At 42.3% G+C, this 17,288-nt stretch overlaps 1 protein-coding gene across 1 annotated transcript in view; it reads left to right on the top strand.

The window, feature by feature from the left end:
• The window catches only part of spon1b (spondin 1b), a 78,505-nt gene that overhangs the window by 32,025 nt on the left and 29,192 nt on the right, over window positions 1–17,288 (top strand). Inside the window, exons 5-6 of the mRNA XM_086109387.1 lie at window positions 312–434; window positions 2,775–2,923. Coding sequence (XP_085965513.1) covers window positions 312–434; window positions 2,775–2,923 — 272 coding nt within the window. The remainder of the gene's footprint in view (window positions 1–311; window positions 435–2,774; window positions 2,924–17,288) is intronic.

Genomic DNA, 17,288 nt, shown 5'->3' with positions numbered 1-17,288 from the left:
CTCTTCTGACATGACGATATTTTTTCAGGCTAATTTTATATCACAACTATTCATACAGCCTCATCCTGCCATTGCCACGCTGGTCAAAGGTAGTTATGGATATGTATATGGATGAGTGAACTTCCAGGTTTAAAACCATTTATCCACCAGTTTATCTTTGGTTTTGGACTTTTCCATTTTGCATGCAACGGTCAGAATGCTTTTTCTTTGTGTTTTGGGATGGTATCTTGACAAGGTTTTTGCTTTATTTTCGGATTATTTTATTGGTTTATTTTTATTGAAGTTCATGTGACTCAACCTTTTCTATGCAGAGCGGGCGTTAGGAGAGGCAACAACAGACCCTGCCTTGGAGTGTTGTGCCTGTGGGACAGCCAAATACAGACTCACCTTCTATGGCAACTGGTCGGAGAAAGTGCATCCCAAAGACTATCCCAGTGAGCTCACATCTTAAGCATGCATGCAGTATATGTGCACACATATAGCGAGCACGTAAAGAATTATTTAATGTGCCACATCATATATGTAATTTTGAATTCATCCCAGTAGATGTGGGGCTGGGGGGGGTCACAGTACATTATTGAGACAGCATCATCATATATGTACTGTACACCGCTGTTGCTCAAGTATGGAAAGTTTCACTTTTTTTTTTTGTCCCTTTATTCTCTTCATTGTACTCTACTGCCACTGGTGTCATCTAAAGTCAAAATGAAAACATTTTATTACATTATGGTTTTAACAATTATCTTCTTATATATTTATATGCTTTTTCTGATAAGTCTGTGTGGTCCAAAGTTTATGTCTCTGAAAACATTAAGCCAGTGGTTCTCAACCTGGGTTTGATCGAACCCCAGGGGTTCGGTGAATCGGCCTCAGGGGTTCGACGGAGCCTCTGCCATGGAGGTTAAGACACACCCGACTCAACATGTCAATTCGTTATGTCATGCCCTCTTGGCCACCACTGGCTGCAGATGATCACATAACGTTGCTTGTCCAATCAGTGCTGTGGGAAATTTAGTTCGCTCAGTCATCAACGTGTGACTGTCATGATAGTACGTCATGTGATTTTAAAAAACATTTTTTAGAATTTTTGTAATACATGCTATGTCGAAAAAAAAAAGCGGTCAGACAAATATTTACAACATGGATTCACATGCAACACGGAAAGTGATGGGACTCAGCGTCCTATCTCCATGATTTGTCATCTTCTTGAATAATATTTTTAGTTTTCCCTAATGAAGGATTCGGTGAATGTGCATTTGAACTGGTTGGGTTCGGTACCTCCAACAAGGTTAAGAACCACTGCATTAAGTATAACATCACACGCACACATACACACACACACACATATATATAGCCCATATCCTATCTTATCTTATATACACTTACAATGCTAAATTCACAAAATTATTTTTGTTCAGTCATTGCCAAAATATTTTCAAGCCCTAAAAAATGTGGATCTTGGCTGGTTTAGTTCAGAATAGTGAGTCCCAACCAAATTATTTTTGTTGAATCATTGTCAAAATATGTTCGCATCTCTCCAAAATTGGATGTTGGCTGGCATAATTTAGAACAATTACCCCATTTCAGGTACTGGTCCAAAAGCCAGTTTTAATTTACAACAAATAATGAATCTTTGTCCAAATATGTATGCCAGTGACAGATGGTACAAATAACTTCTTGTCATTCATACAAGAGAATAAGTGATGGTTTCCTGCAAGTATATCAGTTTTGATTAGATTGCACACAAGTGCATTTGTTAGGAAATTTAGACAATTGGCTTTATTTTCGTAGCTAGCAGCTGTGCTTGAGGGTAAAACCTTGGGCATCTTGAGTTTTATGCCGGCAGGAGCCTTGTTTGGCATGTTTGGGAGTTTGGTTAGTCTTAACTTTGTTTACATTTGATGCCTACTGTCACCACTGTAACAAGTCTTGGCACATGTAATCTAAAGCAATCTTCATGAATTTAATCAGGGCACAGATTCTGAGCTCTGCAGACGTGTTATGCATGCCATTGTTTTTCATTCAGAGAAAAGTACAGCATCGTCATTGTAAAATCAATTCACTGAATATTTTATTGTTCTTACTATTCCCTTTATCTTTTTTTAAATCATCCCACTTCCCATGGCAAAGCTATGTATTTGTGATCTCCCGAGCTGACTTTACGTCATCCGCCCACAGAGGTCTGCTTGCAATAGCTAATACTGTATACCGGTACATATTTTTTTTGCACAGCACGACCTGCCACACGACTAAAGTAAATTTGTTTCTTCTTCCACCATGTGAAGGACTACAAATGCCCGAGAGCTTCATTTAAACAAAGTGAGAGGATTCGCTTCGATTGCTTGCCAATCGAGTCGGCTGTGTTCACAACCAACCACATTGGCGCAAGATAACCTTTTTTTACTCTGCCCCGCTGCACCCGCTTGCACCTTTCTGTGAAAATACCACAACAAGTTCCACCCTGCCGCTGCAGAAATTTAGACTGCGCCTCATGCTAGACTTGCGCTGAGTAATAAAATAGAACCCTACAATATCTCTTCATTATTTCAGTATTTATGCCTTTTGGGACATTTTTGTTTGTTGATATGACATGACATGTTTCTGATGTAAAATGTGTGTCTTGGCTCAGTTGAGGAAATTTCAACTGGAGTAACCAATACAACTCTTTACATCGGGCCCTTCTTTATTATGTTAAGACACAGAATACTGTCAGGTTTGGCACAGTACTGTCACAGTTTTCACCCATCAGAATTTATTATGTTTCTGCCCTACAGGACGGGCCAACCACTGGTCTGCACTGATTGGTGCATCCCACACTCGAGGTTATGTGCTCTGGGAGTATGGAGGTTATGCCAGTGAGGGGGTCCGACAAGTTGCTGAGTTTGGCTCCCCCATCAAAATGGAAGAAGAGATTCGACAGAAGGTAGGGTTCACGTTTGGAAAGAAGTATATTTGGGATTCCATGTTTTCAATCCTTTTTTCATGTACAGTACTTTAAGCAGTCTTCTCCACTGAAAAAAACAAACTTTGGATTAATCGAATTCAAACATGTACATGTGTAGAAGTTGATTAAAATGTGTTACATTAAATATTATTTTTGAGGAAATTGCATATTTACCACATTTTAATCATGTGCAAATGACAGTTGAATACTTTATTTTCAGTGTACTGCTCACTGAAATTTGCTTAAAAAGCAGTACGGTAATAATGGAAAAAAAATGAACATTTCAAATGGTAATTCTTTCAACAACATTCATTATGGGTAACATTTTATGATACAGTATAGTTAATCAGTCATTGTTAACGGTTTGTGGTGGCATTGTCAAGTTTAATGGCAGTAATATATAAATCAGGATATATTGTATTGTATTGTTTGTATAATTACAAAACAAAACTTGCTCACAAATAATTTCAAAAAGCATGCATGAATAATTTATTCCAGTTTAAGAGTAGTACTGCAATGAGAAATGCAATAGGTGTGCACATTTGTACTGACCACTGATTAGTCTTCTCTTGAAACTAGTAGCATATACAGCAGTGGTCCTCAACTAGAAATGCTGTAGGTCCACTTTTTTTTTTTTTTTAATAAGACCAAGGTCCAGTCCCATGCACGGCGGTCATGGGGAGCAGGGCTATATGCCCATTTAGTATGGTCAAGCCGAGCTTATACAAATCAACATTCCTCACAACCAACCAATAATGGGGTGCATGAAAATAACAATTATTCACTTTGCCAGTACACAGCAAATAATGAGAGGTATTGTGTTGAGGCACAGGAACTCTTTTATTTTGTTAAGTTGTGCCTGCTTAATAATAGAAATAGCCCTTTTAGGGAAATAAGACTTTTTTACTTTAACTTTGTTAAACAGTAGTTGTCTTTTTGTTCCCTTAATTTAACAAAAACAAAACAAAATACTAATTTTACCAAAATAAATACTAAACATGAAAACAAAAATATCCTTTTCATTTGTACAATTCCCCTTTTCACATCCCCTCTGAAATCACTGAAAAATATATCAGAAGAGGAGTTCAGAACCATTTTAAATACTGACACAAGGGAGCACAGGAATGTGCAGTGCTGTTCTTCCACTAAAGGTGAATGCAATGTCTGAGGCATGCAAATATTATTTGAGGACGCCATTGTGATGTTCGTTTACCATGTTGCGGTGTTCTGCTGTTAAACAGCTGCAAAGATCCCCGGGTAGACGGGAGCAAAACTGCACACAATCGAAAGCTCCCGCGATTCGTCTTCTCTAATTGTCTGTGTGCGGCTCTCCTGGGCTGAAGCTGTGAGCACACTGTGGCGTTGCGCATGCGTCTGTTTCCTGACACAATCATCCATTTTGAATGCGTGTGTATTGGGATGACGCGTGCTGATGCTTATGTATGGGCACATTAAGTTCAGAGGAGCCAATCAGCGCATCGTATATGCTGATGCTTATGTATGGGCACACCTTAAGTTCAGAGGAGCCAATCAGCTCATCGTTATCGCCGACATGTATTTTATACAATTTGCCGAGGGTCCGGACAGAGGAGGTCGGCGGTCCGGTCTTAAGAACTTAATAAAGAAAGGATTGACATTCAACTGAACCAGCTTCTTCAACAAAATATGTGGACGGATGGAATTAAAGGCTGAGCTTAAGTCCATGAAGAACAGTCTGGCTTATCCCATTCTACCATCATGATGCCGTAGAACAGCCTTCCTCAACTGGCGGACTGCGATCCACGACCGGACCGCCGACCTCCTCTGTCTGGACCCTCGGCAAATTGTATAAAATAATAAATTATAAAGTGATTTTTACGTTATACATTTTATATTTTTGCACTATAATCTGCGCATTACCGCGATCCGGTCAGCAGCATGGTCTGGTCCTCTAAGACAAGTTTCTCCTGCGTCAAATTCACTTCAATTCAATTCAATTCATCAAACAAGTGATGTTATTTACGTAAGTTTGCAAAAACAGTATGTGATAATGTCAGGAAACAAATTCAGACACAGCACATTTCTGTTTTAAGTCGCACAGAAATGTTCCACATCCACCTATCAATTGGCGCTGATGATTAACAGCGTGGACGGTGTGATATTTCGTGTATTACTATTGACTGGTTCAAAATTTTGAGTTACGTCGTCCCGCACAAATCACACCAGAGCTTTATTACCGATGGGAAAATCTGTTTTTGCAATTTGAAAAGGGTCGCCCAGGAATGGATTATGTTCCATCCATCCATGATACGAACTGCGAACGAGGGCCGCGGGCATGCTGGAGCCCATCCATCCCAGCTGTCTTTGGGCAGTCATCGCAGTACAACCTGAAATGGTTGCCAGTCAATCGCAGAGACCACATTGACAAACATCCATTCACACTCACACTCATACCTAGGGACAATTTAGGCCATGGGTAGGCAACTCCGGTTCCTTGAGAGCCATATCCTGCCTGTTTTAAATCCCTTTCTATTCCAACACACCTGATTCAATCGTTCATGATTGTTTCAGGCCTGCACAGGGCTCGCTGATGAGCTGATCGTTTGAATCAGGTGTGTTGAAGTAGAGAGGGATCTAAAACAGGCAAGATATGGCTCTCGAGGAACCGGAGTTCCCTACCCCTGATTTAGGGTGTTCAATTAACCTACCATGCATGTTTTTGGAATGAGGGAGGAAACCAGAGTTTCTCCAGAGACCTGGAGAAATTCCACGCAGGCACGGGGAGCACATGCAAACTCCACACAGGAAGGCCAGAGACCGGAATCAAATCCTCATCTTCTGTACTCGGAGGAAAATGTGCGAACCAAATTCCACAGTGTGGAACTAATTAATGAATGATAAGCATTTAGTTCACGGGTCAAGTGAAATATTTTTTAAACATTTTCTAATGATTAAAAACTATAGTCAGAAAGTTTTAATCTGATCTGTAAACCTTGTGAATAGAACTTGAAAGTAGATAACTTCGGTTCACATCTGGATGATTTGCTTTCACTTCTGTCCTGGTGGCGGAATAATCACACGATAGTGAGACAGGAACCAGCTGTCTACAGACAGCTGGCTTTTATTAGGGAAGAAAAGAAACACACTCACACCAAAACTTCGGCATGTGGTCCAACTTCACAGTGACTGCACTTTAAATGGACACCTGGTGCATGTTTTTGGACTTTTTAGAGAACTCACACATTTCGCCCAGGAGGAACCACAAGTGTTTATTGTTGCAAGGTGACTTCTGCTTCCCCCTGTCATAATCTTGATCACTTGAACATTTTGAGTTTGTATACTGTTAGGCTGAAACAGTTTTATTTAAGTCCCTTTGTCCGTGTCGGTCGGTTGCATTACTTTGTTTTAAATATCCAACACAAGTTGTTGAAAGTCGCTGAGGTCAAACATCAGCCACAGTTCTTAACCTGACGTTGTCAGGCGTGCAAGTGACAGTTTTTGTCAGACTGGATTTACATCGCAGATCTTACAGTCACATTCTGATTTATTGCCTGTACCCGATCATTTTTAAAAAAATCCCATTTCTAGCAGCCCATATCTGATATCACCATGCTCACATTTACTGAACCCCTGAAACAACCTGCATGCACATTCACAAAACACAGATAAACGACAACCGGAACACAACAGTACAGAAAGAGAAGTTAAAACATCAGGCGGTGAAACATGGAATCAGCCAAACGTTACACTGTCTGTTGCATGCATCAATCTAATGTTGATGATGCATATTTTATTATTTTCCTTACTGCTTAGACCCAAACGAGATGACTTGAGTGGGGGGGGGGGGATCACTGAAGTCATGTAGTATATAGTAGCTGCAGACCTTCAGAATAAGCAAAACTACCTGAATATATTGTGATGAGTCTGTCTTTCCCCCATTCTCTCTGGCCAGAGACAGGTGTGTTTTGGCCATTTGCACAGGAACAATGGAGGTCTGTCAGTGTGGTTTGTGGCTGTCAGTTTGGGTTTGGATTGTTTTGTGCAGACATTGGCGGCTAAGAGACTTTCCTGACTTCTTTCTTGGCTGCCTCTGCCTCTTTGTGGGTATCGGGTACTGCAAAAACAATTGATGTCTTTTCCATAATGGAATGAAACAGCTTTATAAGAGAGTTTGTACAGGAATTATATCTCAAGCTGTAGATTGACAAAAATAAGATGTGTAATTACATACAATGAACAGGAAATTCAGCCTTTGGAGTAGCTCTTATAATCCCCCCGACCACCCACAAAAAGTTGTGGCTCAATTACGGCAGCATAATGCTCGACTGGTTAGCACGTCGCCTCACAGTGCAGAGGTGCAGGGTTTGATTCCGGCCTTCCTCTGTGGAGTTTGTATGTTCTCACGTGACTGCACGGGCTTTCTCTGAGTACTCCGGTTTCCTCCCACATTCCAAAAACATGCGTGGAAGGTTAAATGGAACACTCTACATTGTCCCTAGGTGTGAATGTGAGTGTGGATGGTTGTTCGTCTCTGTGTGCCCTGCGATTGGCTGGCAACCGATTCAGGATGTCCCCCGCCTACTGCCCGTAGACACCTGAGCACGCCCGCAACCCTCATGAGGATAAAGCGGATTAGAATATGGATGAATGGCGTGGGAGATTACATAGTTTTATACTAGTCTATTATTTGCATTAATAACGCAATGGCCTTCCATGCTTCATATATAGTCCATCCATTTTCCGAACCGCTTGATCCTCACTAGGGTCGCGGGGGGTGCTGGAACCTATCCCAGCTGTCTTCGGCCAGTAGGCGGGGGACACCCTGAATCGGTTGCCAGCCAATCGCAGGGCACACAGAGACGAACAACCATCCACGCTCACATTCACACCTAGGGACAATTTAGAGCATCCAATCAGCCTGCCATGCATGTTTTTTTTGGAATGTGGGAGGAAACCGGAGTACCCGGAGAAAACCCACGCAGGCCCGGGGAGAACATGCAAACTCCACACAGGGAGGCCGGAGCTGGAATTGAACCCGTTACCTCTGCACTGTGAAGTCGACGTGCTAACCACTGGACTACCGTATATAGTGTTATACATTAAACACACCAACATAAAAAAAGCTAACACTCTTGCCAGAGTATTACTTGTTTTAATGGAAAAATACCACCAAATTTCTTAATCCAATTTGTCTGGGTTTTTTTTAAACAACTTCCTATTTAATATTTCCCTCCCGTCTTTGCAGAACTAAGTGGCTGATGTAAAGGTGGGGAGCCGTCTTGGGCTAGTAATCCCCAATTCATCTAAGAATCTCAACAATCTGCAGGAGCAATCAGATGTAGTGATGTGTGAACAGAGCCTTGAGAAAAACTTCTGTGATGCTCCCTGCACTGACCTCCAATTCCTTTAACGAGAGTGAAGCCTCGTTTGTTGCGGGAAGACGTCTGCAACTGCAACAGAGAGAGAGAGAGATCATGAACAAAACTAAATTAAAAAACATAAAAGGCATGTGTTAAAAAAAATCAAGGCTCTATTTCCATTTTTCAATTCCCAATTTGAAACAAGAAACAGGACATGGTTCTTCCCCCGTTCCCTAGAGATAGCAACACTGCCTTCTAATGGACAGCGGAGTCTTGGTCATTTGACGTCTAATATCTTGAAATGGCGTGACGTTTGTGCCAAAAATTAATGTGCATATCTGCTGATCCACAAACGCACATTCCTCAATTCACATGCAGAATTGAGTCACGTTAAATGCATTTAAAACATTTATGAAAATCGCACATATTTTGGTGAAACATGAATATCACCAATAAATATATTTGTGGCTCTGAATCGCGGATTCATTTCTGAGAATAATTTTGAGACAAATCTCTCCCCATAGACTAATTATAACAAATGGCTGCCCGCGCTTCTTCTGTCTCCTACAGGAAATCGTGCATATAATAGATTTTACATCAGAGCCCTCAACAACAAAGTAGGTAAGCAAACCCAAAAAGAAAGATTCCTCTGTGTGCCAATGATGAACAGTAATATAAAGGAAGAAAACTACATTAAAGGCCGAAAACTGACTAGGCATAAAACTGGCACAGGACAGACTGAGACACAGACGACAACGGGGTACACCTGATGACTCGACATTTGTCAGAGACAAAACAGCTGTTGCGAGACTTGCTTATTGTAACTTGTCAGAGTTGCAGTGCACCACTGGGACATATTCTGTTCAAAGTCAACACTAAAAAACATTTTTGAAATTTAAACCATCCTTTATTAGTTCCTCTTTGGTAGGCTTCTGTAGTGCACGTACAGTAATTCCCTGAATGGGCAAACTAATGTAAATTGTAATGGGTAGAAAAATATGACAACTTTTTTCACTTGTTGCTTCGTGTTCATGATTTCTTTTATTTTTTATTTTTTTTTATCGCCAATCAAATGCAGCCGATCTTAGTCGACTGTGGGCATCACACCCTGAACTGGTGGCCAGTCAATTGCAGAGCACACATCCAAAATAGTCAAACATAATAATATGTAATATGTAATAATAAATAGAACTCACACTCATTGGCCGGCTTGAAAATTGTTTAAGTGATCCATCCACCCACCCAAAAAAAAACAAAAAATACAAAATGGAATGGAGTGATATATCAAGTCACCATTTGAACACCATTACAAGCCTCAAGAAACTTCTGCCATCATCATCATCATCAACAAGAAGACACTGGTGTGCCCAAAAAGAGAACAGGAGTTGCATATTTTGTACTAACCAAAAGATCTGTTTTAACACAGTTAATCTTCATGAAGTTATAGGTGAACCAGGAGTTGATTTCTGATAAACGGGGTGAGGGAGGAATCAGGGAGGCAGATGCTGGGTTTGCAGGAGAAATGATGAAAAGTAGAAGGCCCAGGGCAGAGCCGTGAGGCACACCTGAAGTAACTGGGTGGGACTTGAATGAAAAGGACTTTCGCTGGATGAACTGAGTGCAGTCTTTGAAGTATAAATTAATCCAGTCTAGGGTGGTGTGGGTGATGTCGGAGGAGGCCTCTATTAAGGAGGATGGTGTTTGAGATGGTGTCAAACACCACACTCAGGTCAAGGAGGATGAAAATGGAGGATGAACCAGAGTCCGCTGCAATGAGGAAATCAGATGTCATTTATAGTAGACCTATTTCAGTGCTGTGGAGGGGGCAAAAACTGGAATGAAAAGGCTTGTAAAAGGCTGTTGTGTGTTCAATGGGAGTGGGCTTGAATGGCAACTACTTTGTTCATGACTTTTGAAATAAATGGTAGACTGGAGATGGGGTGGAGGTTATTGGATTTATGGGGTCTGAACCAGATAGCTTAAGAATCGGAGTGACAGATGCCGTTTTCAACAATGATGGTATGATTGAGGTGGAGAGAGAAGAGTGGATAATCGCAGAGATGAGGGGAAGTTGCAAGGAAAGGCAGGAAATGACCAAGGTTGTGGGAAGAGGATGGCGCTGGCAGGATTTGTGGATGAGATCTGCAAGTTCTGAAAAATTGGGGAGTGTAAATTTGGAGGGAAACTGGCAGGTCGGTAGGGGTTCAGGTTTAAAAAGAAGCAAAGAAGATGCAAATTCTTGTTGCAGGAGTGAACGTGTTAATATGAAAGAGATTATTCAACTCGAGAGCAGGCAAAGTACCGCAGGAGATTGTGTGTGATTTCTCTTGGATAAAATCACTCACAGAAGATAATTACTTGTTTTGAGAGCACAGTGTCTGTATGTCTCCTCTCGCTGAGGTATTCTACAGCCTGACAGACCTCCAAAAATAATGATGCTCATAATTAGTTCCTAAAATGTGTGTGTGTGTGTGTGGGGGGGGGGGGGGGTTACGACTTGTTGTCAAGCATTGTTTTAAGATATGAAATTTCACAGCATATTGTTAGTTTTCTATACCATCCTGCATAACAGCAGACTCATTATAGTCATTATAGATGTATATTGTATGAAATGCATCAATTTACTCCAATAAAATTGCTGCTGTTGCCGTCAGCATTGAAGTGCCAGTGTTTGTGGAGCTGGTCATCAAGCAGGTTACTCTGAAGGGTGCTGTCAGATGGGCTATATTTGGATTTTGCTGTCACTCATCTCAGAGGGAAAGAAGTGGGTGGGAAATGACAACCTCTTCAGCCCAGTAAAATGTACATGTGCCTGTGTCAGTATGTATACAATTTGAGACCACTGAAGACATCGGTGTCAAACTCTGACCCGCGGGCCAAATTTGTAAAGCACTCGTGGACCAAATTTATAAACCAGTGTACGGTGTAATTATATTTGGCCTGCAAGACATTACTAAATAACTATTAGAGCTGGCCCGCCGGTATTATACAGCGCACATACCGCTCATACTACAAATCCCAGAATGCTCAGCGGGTGTTTTGGCACTTCCATCGGGACCAATAAACACTCTCTCCTTTGTTAACAGTAGTCTTACTACCTCATGCAACTACTGGTACCGCGCTATGTCTCCCAAAAATGGCGAGAAAAAAGGCAGGAAACAGGAGCTTTCTGGACAGGTGGGAGACAGAATATCTGTTAATAAATCTAAAATACAAACCTGTGTGTCTTGTATGTGGAGCCAATGTGGCTCTCAACAAGGAGTACAATATACGACGACACTATGAAACAAGACACAACAAGTACAAGGACCTGGACACGACTCAAAGGCGCCAGATAGCAGAGGAGATGAAAAGATGTTTTGGTGACACAACAGACTGTGTTTAAAAAAGCCACATCACAAAGTCAGGCTGCTGTAACATCTAGTTTTATTGTGGCAGCAGAAATCGCAAAACTAGCACGGCCCTTCAATGGGGGGGAGTTTGTGAAAAAGTGCATGATGAGAGTTTGTGATCTCGTGTGCCCAGACAAAAAGAAGGATTTTCAAATGTGAGCCTGAGCAGAAACACAATCGCTGCTCGCACATGTGATCTTACCGACCTATTTGAGCAGCTGATGGAAAAGGGAAAATATTTTGTTGCATTCTCCCTCGCTATGGGTGAGAGCAGCGACACGTGTGATACTGCCCAGCTGTCAGTCTTCATCCGTGAAGTGGATTCAAATCTGTGTGTTACGGAGGAACTTTTGAAATTAAAATCAATGCATGGCACCACCCGCTCCAGAGCTCTTTAACTGCGTCATTGACCACCTGATGTCAAGAGTCTGTGAGCGGATTCCTGGAGTGCCACTTGCCAACGGCATTCTAAAGGACCTCGAGTATGCTGATGGCACTGTCCTGTTCAGTGAGACTGCCGATCAGCTTCGTGAGGCCCTCAGAGTGTTTGATGAGGAGTCCAAAAAGCTTGGCCTAAAGATAAGTTGGGCCAAAACATAACTGATGCATGTTGGCGATGGACCTGACCCACCATCTTTTGTATTTGATGGCACCCCTGTCCACTTTGTCTCCACCTTTAAATATCTCAGCTCGACGGTGACTAACAATGGAGACCTCAAAACAGAGGTCGACCGTCGCCGGGCCCTTGCAGCCTCTGTCATGCAGTCCTTGTGGAGACCGCTGTGGCGCCACCGGCACATATCCCGGGCAACAAAGCTCAGAGTCTACAATGCCTCAGTCATCTCTGTCCTCCTGTATGGCTCCCAAACCTGGCCACTGAATAACACTCTTGCGGCCAGGCTTGATGGCTTTGACTCCAGGGCCCTCAGGCGGATTGAAGGCATCTCGTGGACCGAGCACATCACAATCACAATAATCTAAGAGACAAAACGAAACAGCCACCAGCCTCCCGTCTCGCAGCAATGCGGCGAGTGCGATGGTACGGCCATGCCATCCGCCTGCCCCAGGAACACCCAACCCGCACCATCTTGGCCTTCAACCTCCAGCAAGCTGGCGCTGGAGACGACCCAGAAGTGCCCCCTGCACTCGCTGGCTGGATGTAATAGCCCTGGACCTTGGGGCCTGCAATGTGACCCTGGAACAAAGTCAATACCTTGCCCACAACAGATCCAGATGGAGAGACCTGGTTGCAACGATTGGCTCTATGCGCTATGAAGTGCAAGAGGACTAAAGAAAGAAAGAAAATAACATGGCACCACAACAGGAAATGACATATTTGAAGAGCTTTCCACCTGTGTCACTAAAATGAAGCTGCTGTGGGATAAACTTGTGGGACTAACGACAGATGGCGCGCCAGCAATGTGCAGTCAAAAGAGTGGACTGGTGGCCAGGTTTTGGGAGAGGATGCGATTGGTAACTGTGCAGGTGAGCTAATTGTTTACCACTGCATCATACATCAAGAATCACTGTGTGGCAAAGCCCTAAAGATGGAACATGTTAGGACCACAGAAACACAAGTTGTCATGATTCGGTTTAGGGACCAACAGGTGGCACTGTAGGGCTCCCCCGGCAGCTGCACACCTGTTGGTGATTTGGTAATTAGTTGTATAAAAGGACTCCTGCCCAAACACTCGGTGTCGGGTCATTGTTGCTTCTTGCTACTGTCATGTGTGTTGCTGTTTGCTCTTAGTTTCTGTCATGTTTAGTTCATTGTTATGTTTTAGCTTTAGTCGTTTGATACTTTGGACTTTGTGTGTTTGGGATTTAGTTTTCTTTGTTTTAAATACAATTCTTCAAATACACCCTGCTCCTCCCTCCTGCCTGCTTTTTGGGGTCCACCACCACCTCGCTACGTGACACAAGTAGTGAACTTTATAAGAGCAAAAGGTCTGAATCACCGCCAGTTCAAGTCTTTTCTGGAGGAATGTGGTTCGGAATATGAGGATGTGCCCTATCACACAGAAGTGAGATGGTTAAGCCGAGGCAAAGTAATGAGCAGATGTTTCGAGCTGCGTGAGGAAATATGTCAGTTCCTGGACAAGCAAAGGGAAAGACACAGCGGAGCTCCGTGAGCCAAAGTTTTTGTGTGAACTGGCCTTTCTGTGTGACATTACAAACCATCTAGATGCGCTAAAACTGCAGCTTCAGGGGAGGGGACGCATCATCACAGACATGTCCGCTGCAGTGAGGGCCTTTAAATCTAAAATGTGCCTGTGGGAGAATCAGATGCTCCTAGGAAACCTGAGCCATTTTCCCTGCTGCCAAACCATTTTAATACACACCTCTACCACTGTTTTCCCATGTGCACAGTTTGCTGATAAACTCCGTGTACTTGCTGCTGAGTTTGCCCGGCGATTTGCCGACTTTGATGTCCAGAAATGTAGGTTTGAACTGCTGAGCAATTCGTTTGCAGTTGATGTGGAAAACGCACCAACCAAACTCCAAATGGAGCTGATTGAACTCCAGTGTAATGACACGCTAAAGTCAAAGTATGATGCTGTGGGTGCCACACAGTTTCCACATTTCATCCCTGACACAATGCTTCAGCTTCGCACCCAAGCTGCTCAGATGCTCTGCATGTTCGGCAGCACTTATCTGTGTGCAACTACTCTCCTCGAAGATGAACAAAAAAGGGCACTGGAGACGCTTGACTGATGAACACCTTTGCTCAATCCTAAGGATTTCCTCAGCTCAGAGCCTGACCCCAGACTTAATGAACTGGCATCCAAGAAGAGATGCCAGGTATCTGTCTTGAACACATCAGAGTAGATAAGTGTGTCGCAAACTGAGCAATAATTAAAGTTTTCTTTGAGCACTTTCTTGCTACTCCAAGACATGGGCTTGAATGTTTGCACTTTCATTGAAGGATATTATTATTACCGGTAGTTAATTTATTTTTAGCCTGTGGAAAACGCTTACTGTTGCAAATAAAAAGGCAAACCATTTTCATTGAAATTTTAATTATGTTTTTTTAAAATTTGAATTTCGATTTTGCACGTGTGCAATATTAAGCTATATATTGTATAGTATTAATCTTTGCATGTTCCATATTCAGTGTTTAAGCAAAACTTGTTTGTGTCCATATGCAAAGGTTCATTGTTATATCTGAAGGAAAAATGTAAATAAATATCAATGTTGGCCAGCGAGTTTGTCCAAATTTTAAATTTTGGCCCACTGTGTATTAGAGTTTGACACCCCTGACTTAAGAGTATCCATGTATTGCTAGCATAATGGTTTGTGGTCAAGTGGACTGTATATCTGAAGATGGCCGCCTGAAATGATGACATCAAAACATGCACACATAGAAACACGCACACACACACACACACACACCGGTAAAATCTCACAATTCTTTGGGGGGAATTTAAGAATGCTTGTGACAGGCAGAGTCTGGCAATTGACTCTAATTGGCTACAGGAAGGAGACAAGTGAGCAAATCAAACAAGGTTGAACACTGTCAGCAAGGATAAACCCTGTCCTGTTTTCAAGACAGCATATTCAGAACCAGGCCAAAGACAAATGTATTCGCACGAGATTCCATGTGATTTTTCCAAATTGGAAAAGATGAGTCGATATGTATTTGTTATGCAGATCTTTAAGTGGTAGTGTTTGAAAGATAATCCATAATCTTTAGAATTTGAGTCAGCTTGCCAGAAATGAGTTGAACATCATAAATGTCATTATCCATGTATGACGAGGACACGAACGCTGACTGAGTGAAACAGAATATACCATTTGCATCAGTAATTGAGATTGACCTTGACAAGGTGGGACCAGGCGGAAGTGTACACAGACGGAATACAAGCGAAGAAAAAGATTGGCAATCACTTGGGTAACAAAAATTTAAAGAGGAAAACTACAACAGCAAACAACAACAAAAAAAATTGGAGCACAATAGTCATAGCTTGCAAAGTAAAATTAAAATAATGGAAAATATAGAAAGTACTGCCCGAAATGTGGAGACTAAATACAAACACTGTGGACTCCTTACGTAATAAGAGATCTGATTTGTGTTTGTCAGAAGCTTTGTGTGACTTGTACCCCACTATCTGGTGCTGTGCACCATTTTATCGCTCCTCATTCGTATTTAAAGTTAAATGAGTGTTTTAAGAGGGTGGCTTGGTTGGTTAAACATGAATATCACAGTGGTTAACTTCCCATTTATTCGTTTATGACATGTAAGAAAACATGCACGGTTAATGGCAGTTTTTTAAAGGTGGCAAATTCCCTCTGAAACCATTCATCCATCCATCTATTTTCCGATCCGCTTAATCCTCACAAGGGTCGCGGGGGTTGTTGGAGCCGATCCCAGCCGTTTTCAGGCAGTAGGCGTGGGAAACCCTGAACCGGTTGCCATCCAATCGCAGGGCACACGTAGATGAACAACCATCCACGCTCCCACCCACACCAAGGGAAAATTTAGAGCGTTCAATCAGCCTGCCATACATGTTTTTTGGAATGTGGGAGGAAACCAAAGTACCCGGAGAAAACCCACACAGGCCCGGGAAGAACATGCAAACTCCACAAAGGGAGGCCGGAGCTGGAATTGAACTGACCACCTCTGCACTGTGAGGTCGACGCGCTAACCACTGGTCCACCAATTATTCCAAATATACTCAACTTGAAGGAGAAAAAATGTTTTGAAATTGAAACAAATTAAAGGTTCCACAGCATCATGCACCATCAGCTTTGGAGTTCCACAGCAACTTTCTCTGATGTTTAAATCACACTACATTTCTATCACTGATATACAGGTAGGTGGGCCATTTCTTCACCGTTGTAGTCTCATCTTCAACCAGCAAGCAAGATTGTTGGACACACTTTTATCCGGATAATTCCGTTAATGTTACAGAAACGAAACGTTATATATTCATTTCCGTTTTCCGATTTTGGTCTTGTTCAGCTGTTAACGATTAAATTGCCTGTTATTTGATACTCAAAGCTGTAAATTTAGACTTCGATGAAAAGTGTACTGGATTACCCAAGCATTAAATTCCAGTGTTTCATGATTGTTTGTCAATCTCAGGTTAGCTTGTCAATTAGCATGGATTCTCCATCTTTCCTCATCATCCCTTCGTAAGAATGAAGTGTGTTTTATTTGGACCCACGGAGGTGATCATTGCTGACTTAAGTGTGATTCTGCGATGTGTTCAGACGCACTAGGAGCCAACCAAAGATTGTTGCTATCTAGCTGGTGTGGCATTAGTCGCACCAGACGTACCTCCACCTTCTCCTTCCTGGCATAGGTGATGAAAACATACTGCGTGGTGCAGCATGTTTATGTCATTGATGTGATGGTGTCTAGGTCAGCAAACCTTTTTAGGATTGTCTCCCATCTCTGCGGAAAAACTGTGATTCCCAGTTTTGTTCCTCAGTTTGTGTCTACCTTTTTTAATTCATAGTTTGGGGTGAGGGTTAATTTTGTCTTTTCCTGTCATCTTGAAATTGGATAATCAAGACTGCCATCTCAACCTCAGTCCTGATATGTGGGGTCATTTACAGCATGACAACGTCTTGACACATGGCCCCATCCCTCTTCATTAGGTACTCAGA

Source organism: Hippocampus guttulatus, chromosome 4 (genome assembly GCF_054856545.1).
Source record: "Hippocampus guttulatus isolate MCC_2025c chromosome 4, RoL_Hgut_1.0, whole genome shotgun sequence".
Lineage (NCBI taxonomy): Eukaryota > Metazoa > Chordata > Actinopteri > Syngnathiformes > Syngnathidae > Hippocampus > Hippocampus guttulatus.
Note: the sequence above shows the minus strand (reverse complement) of the source record. Positions and strands in the feature narration are given on the sequence as shown.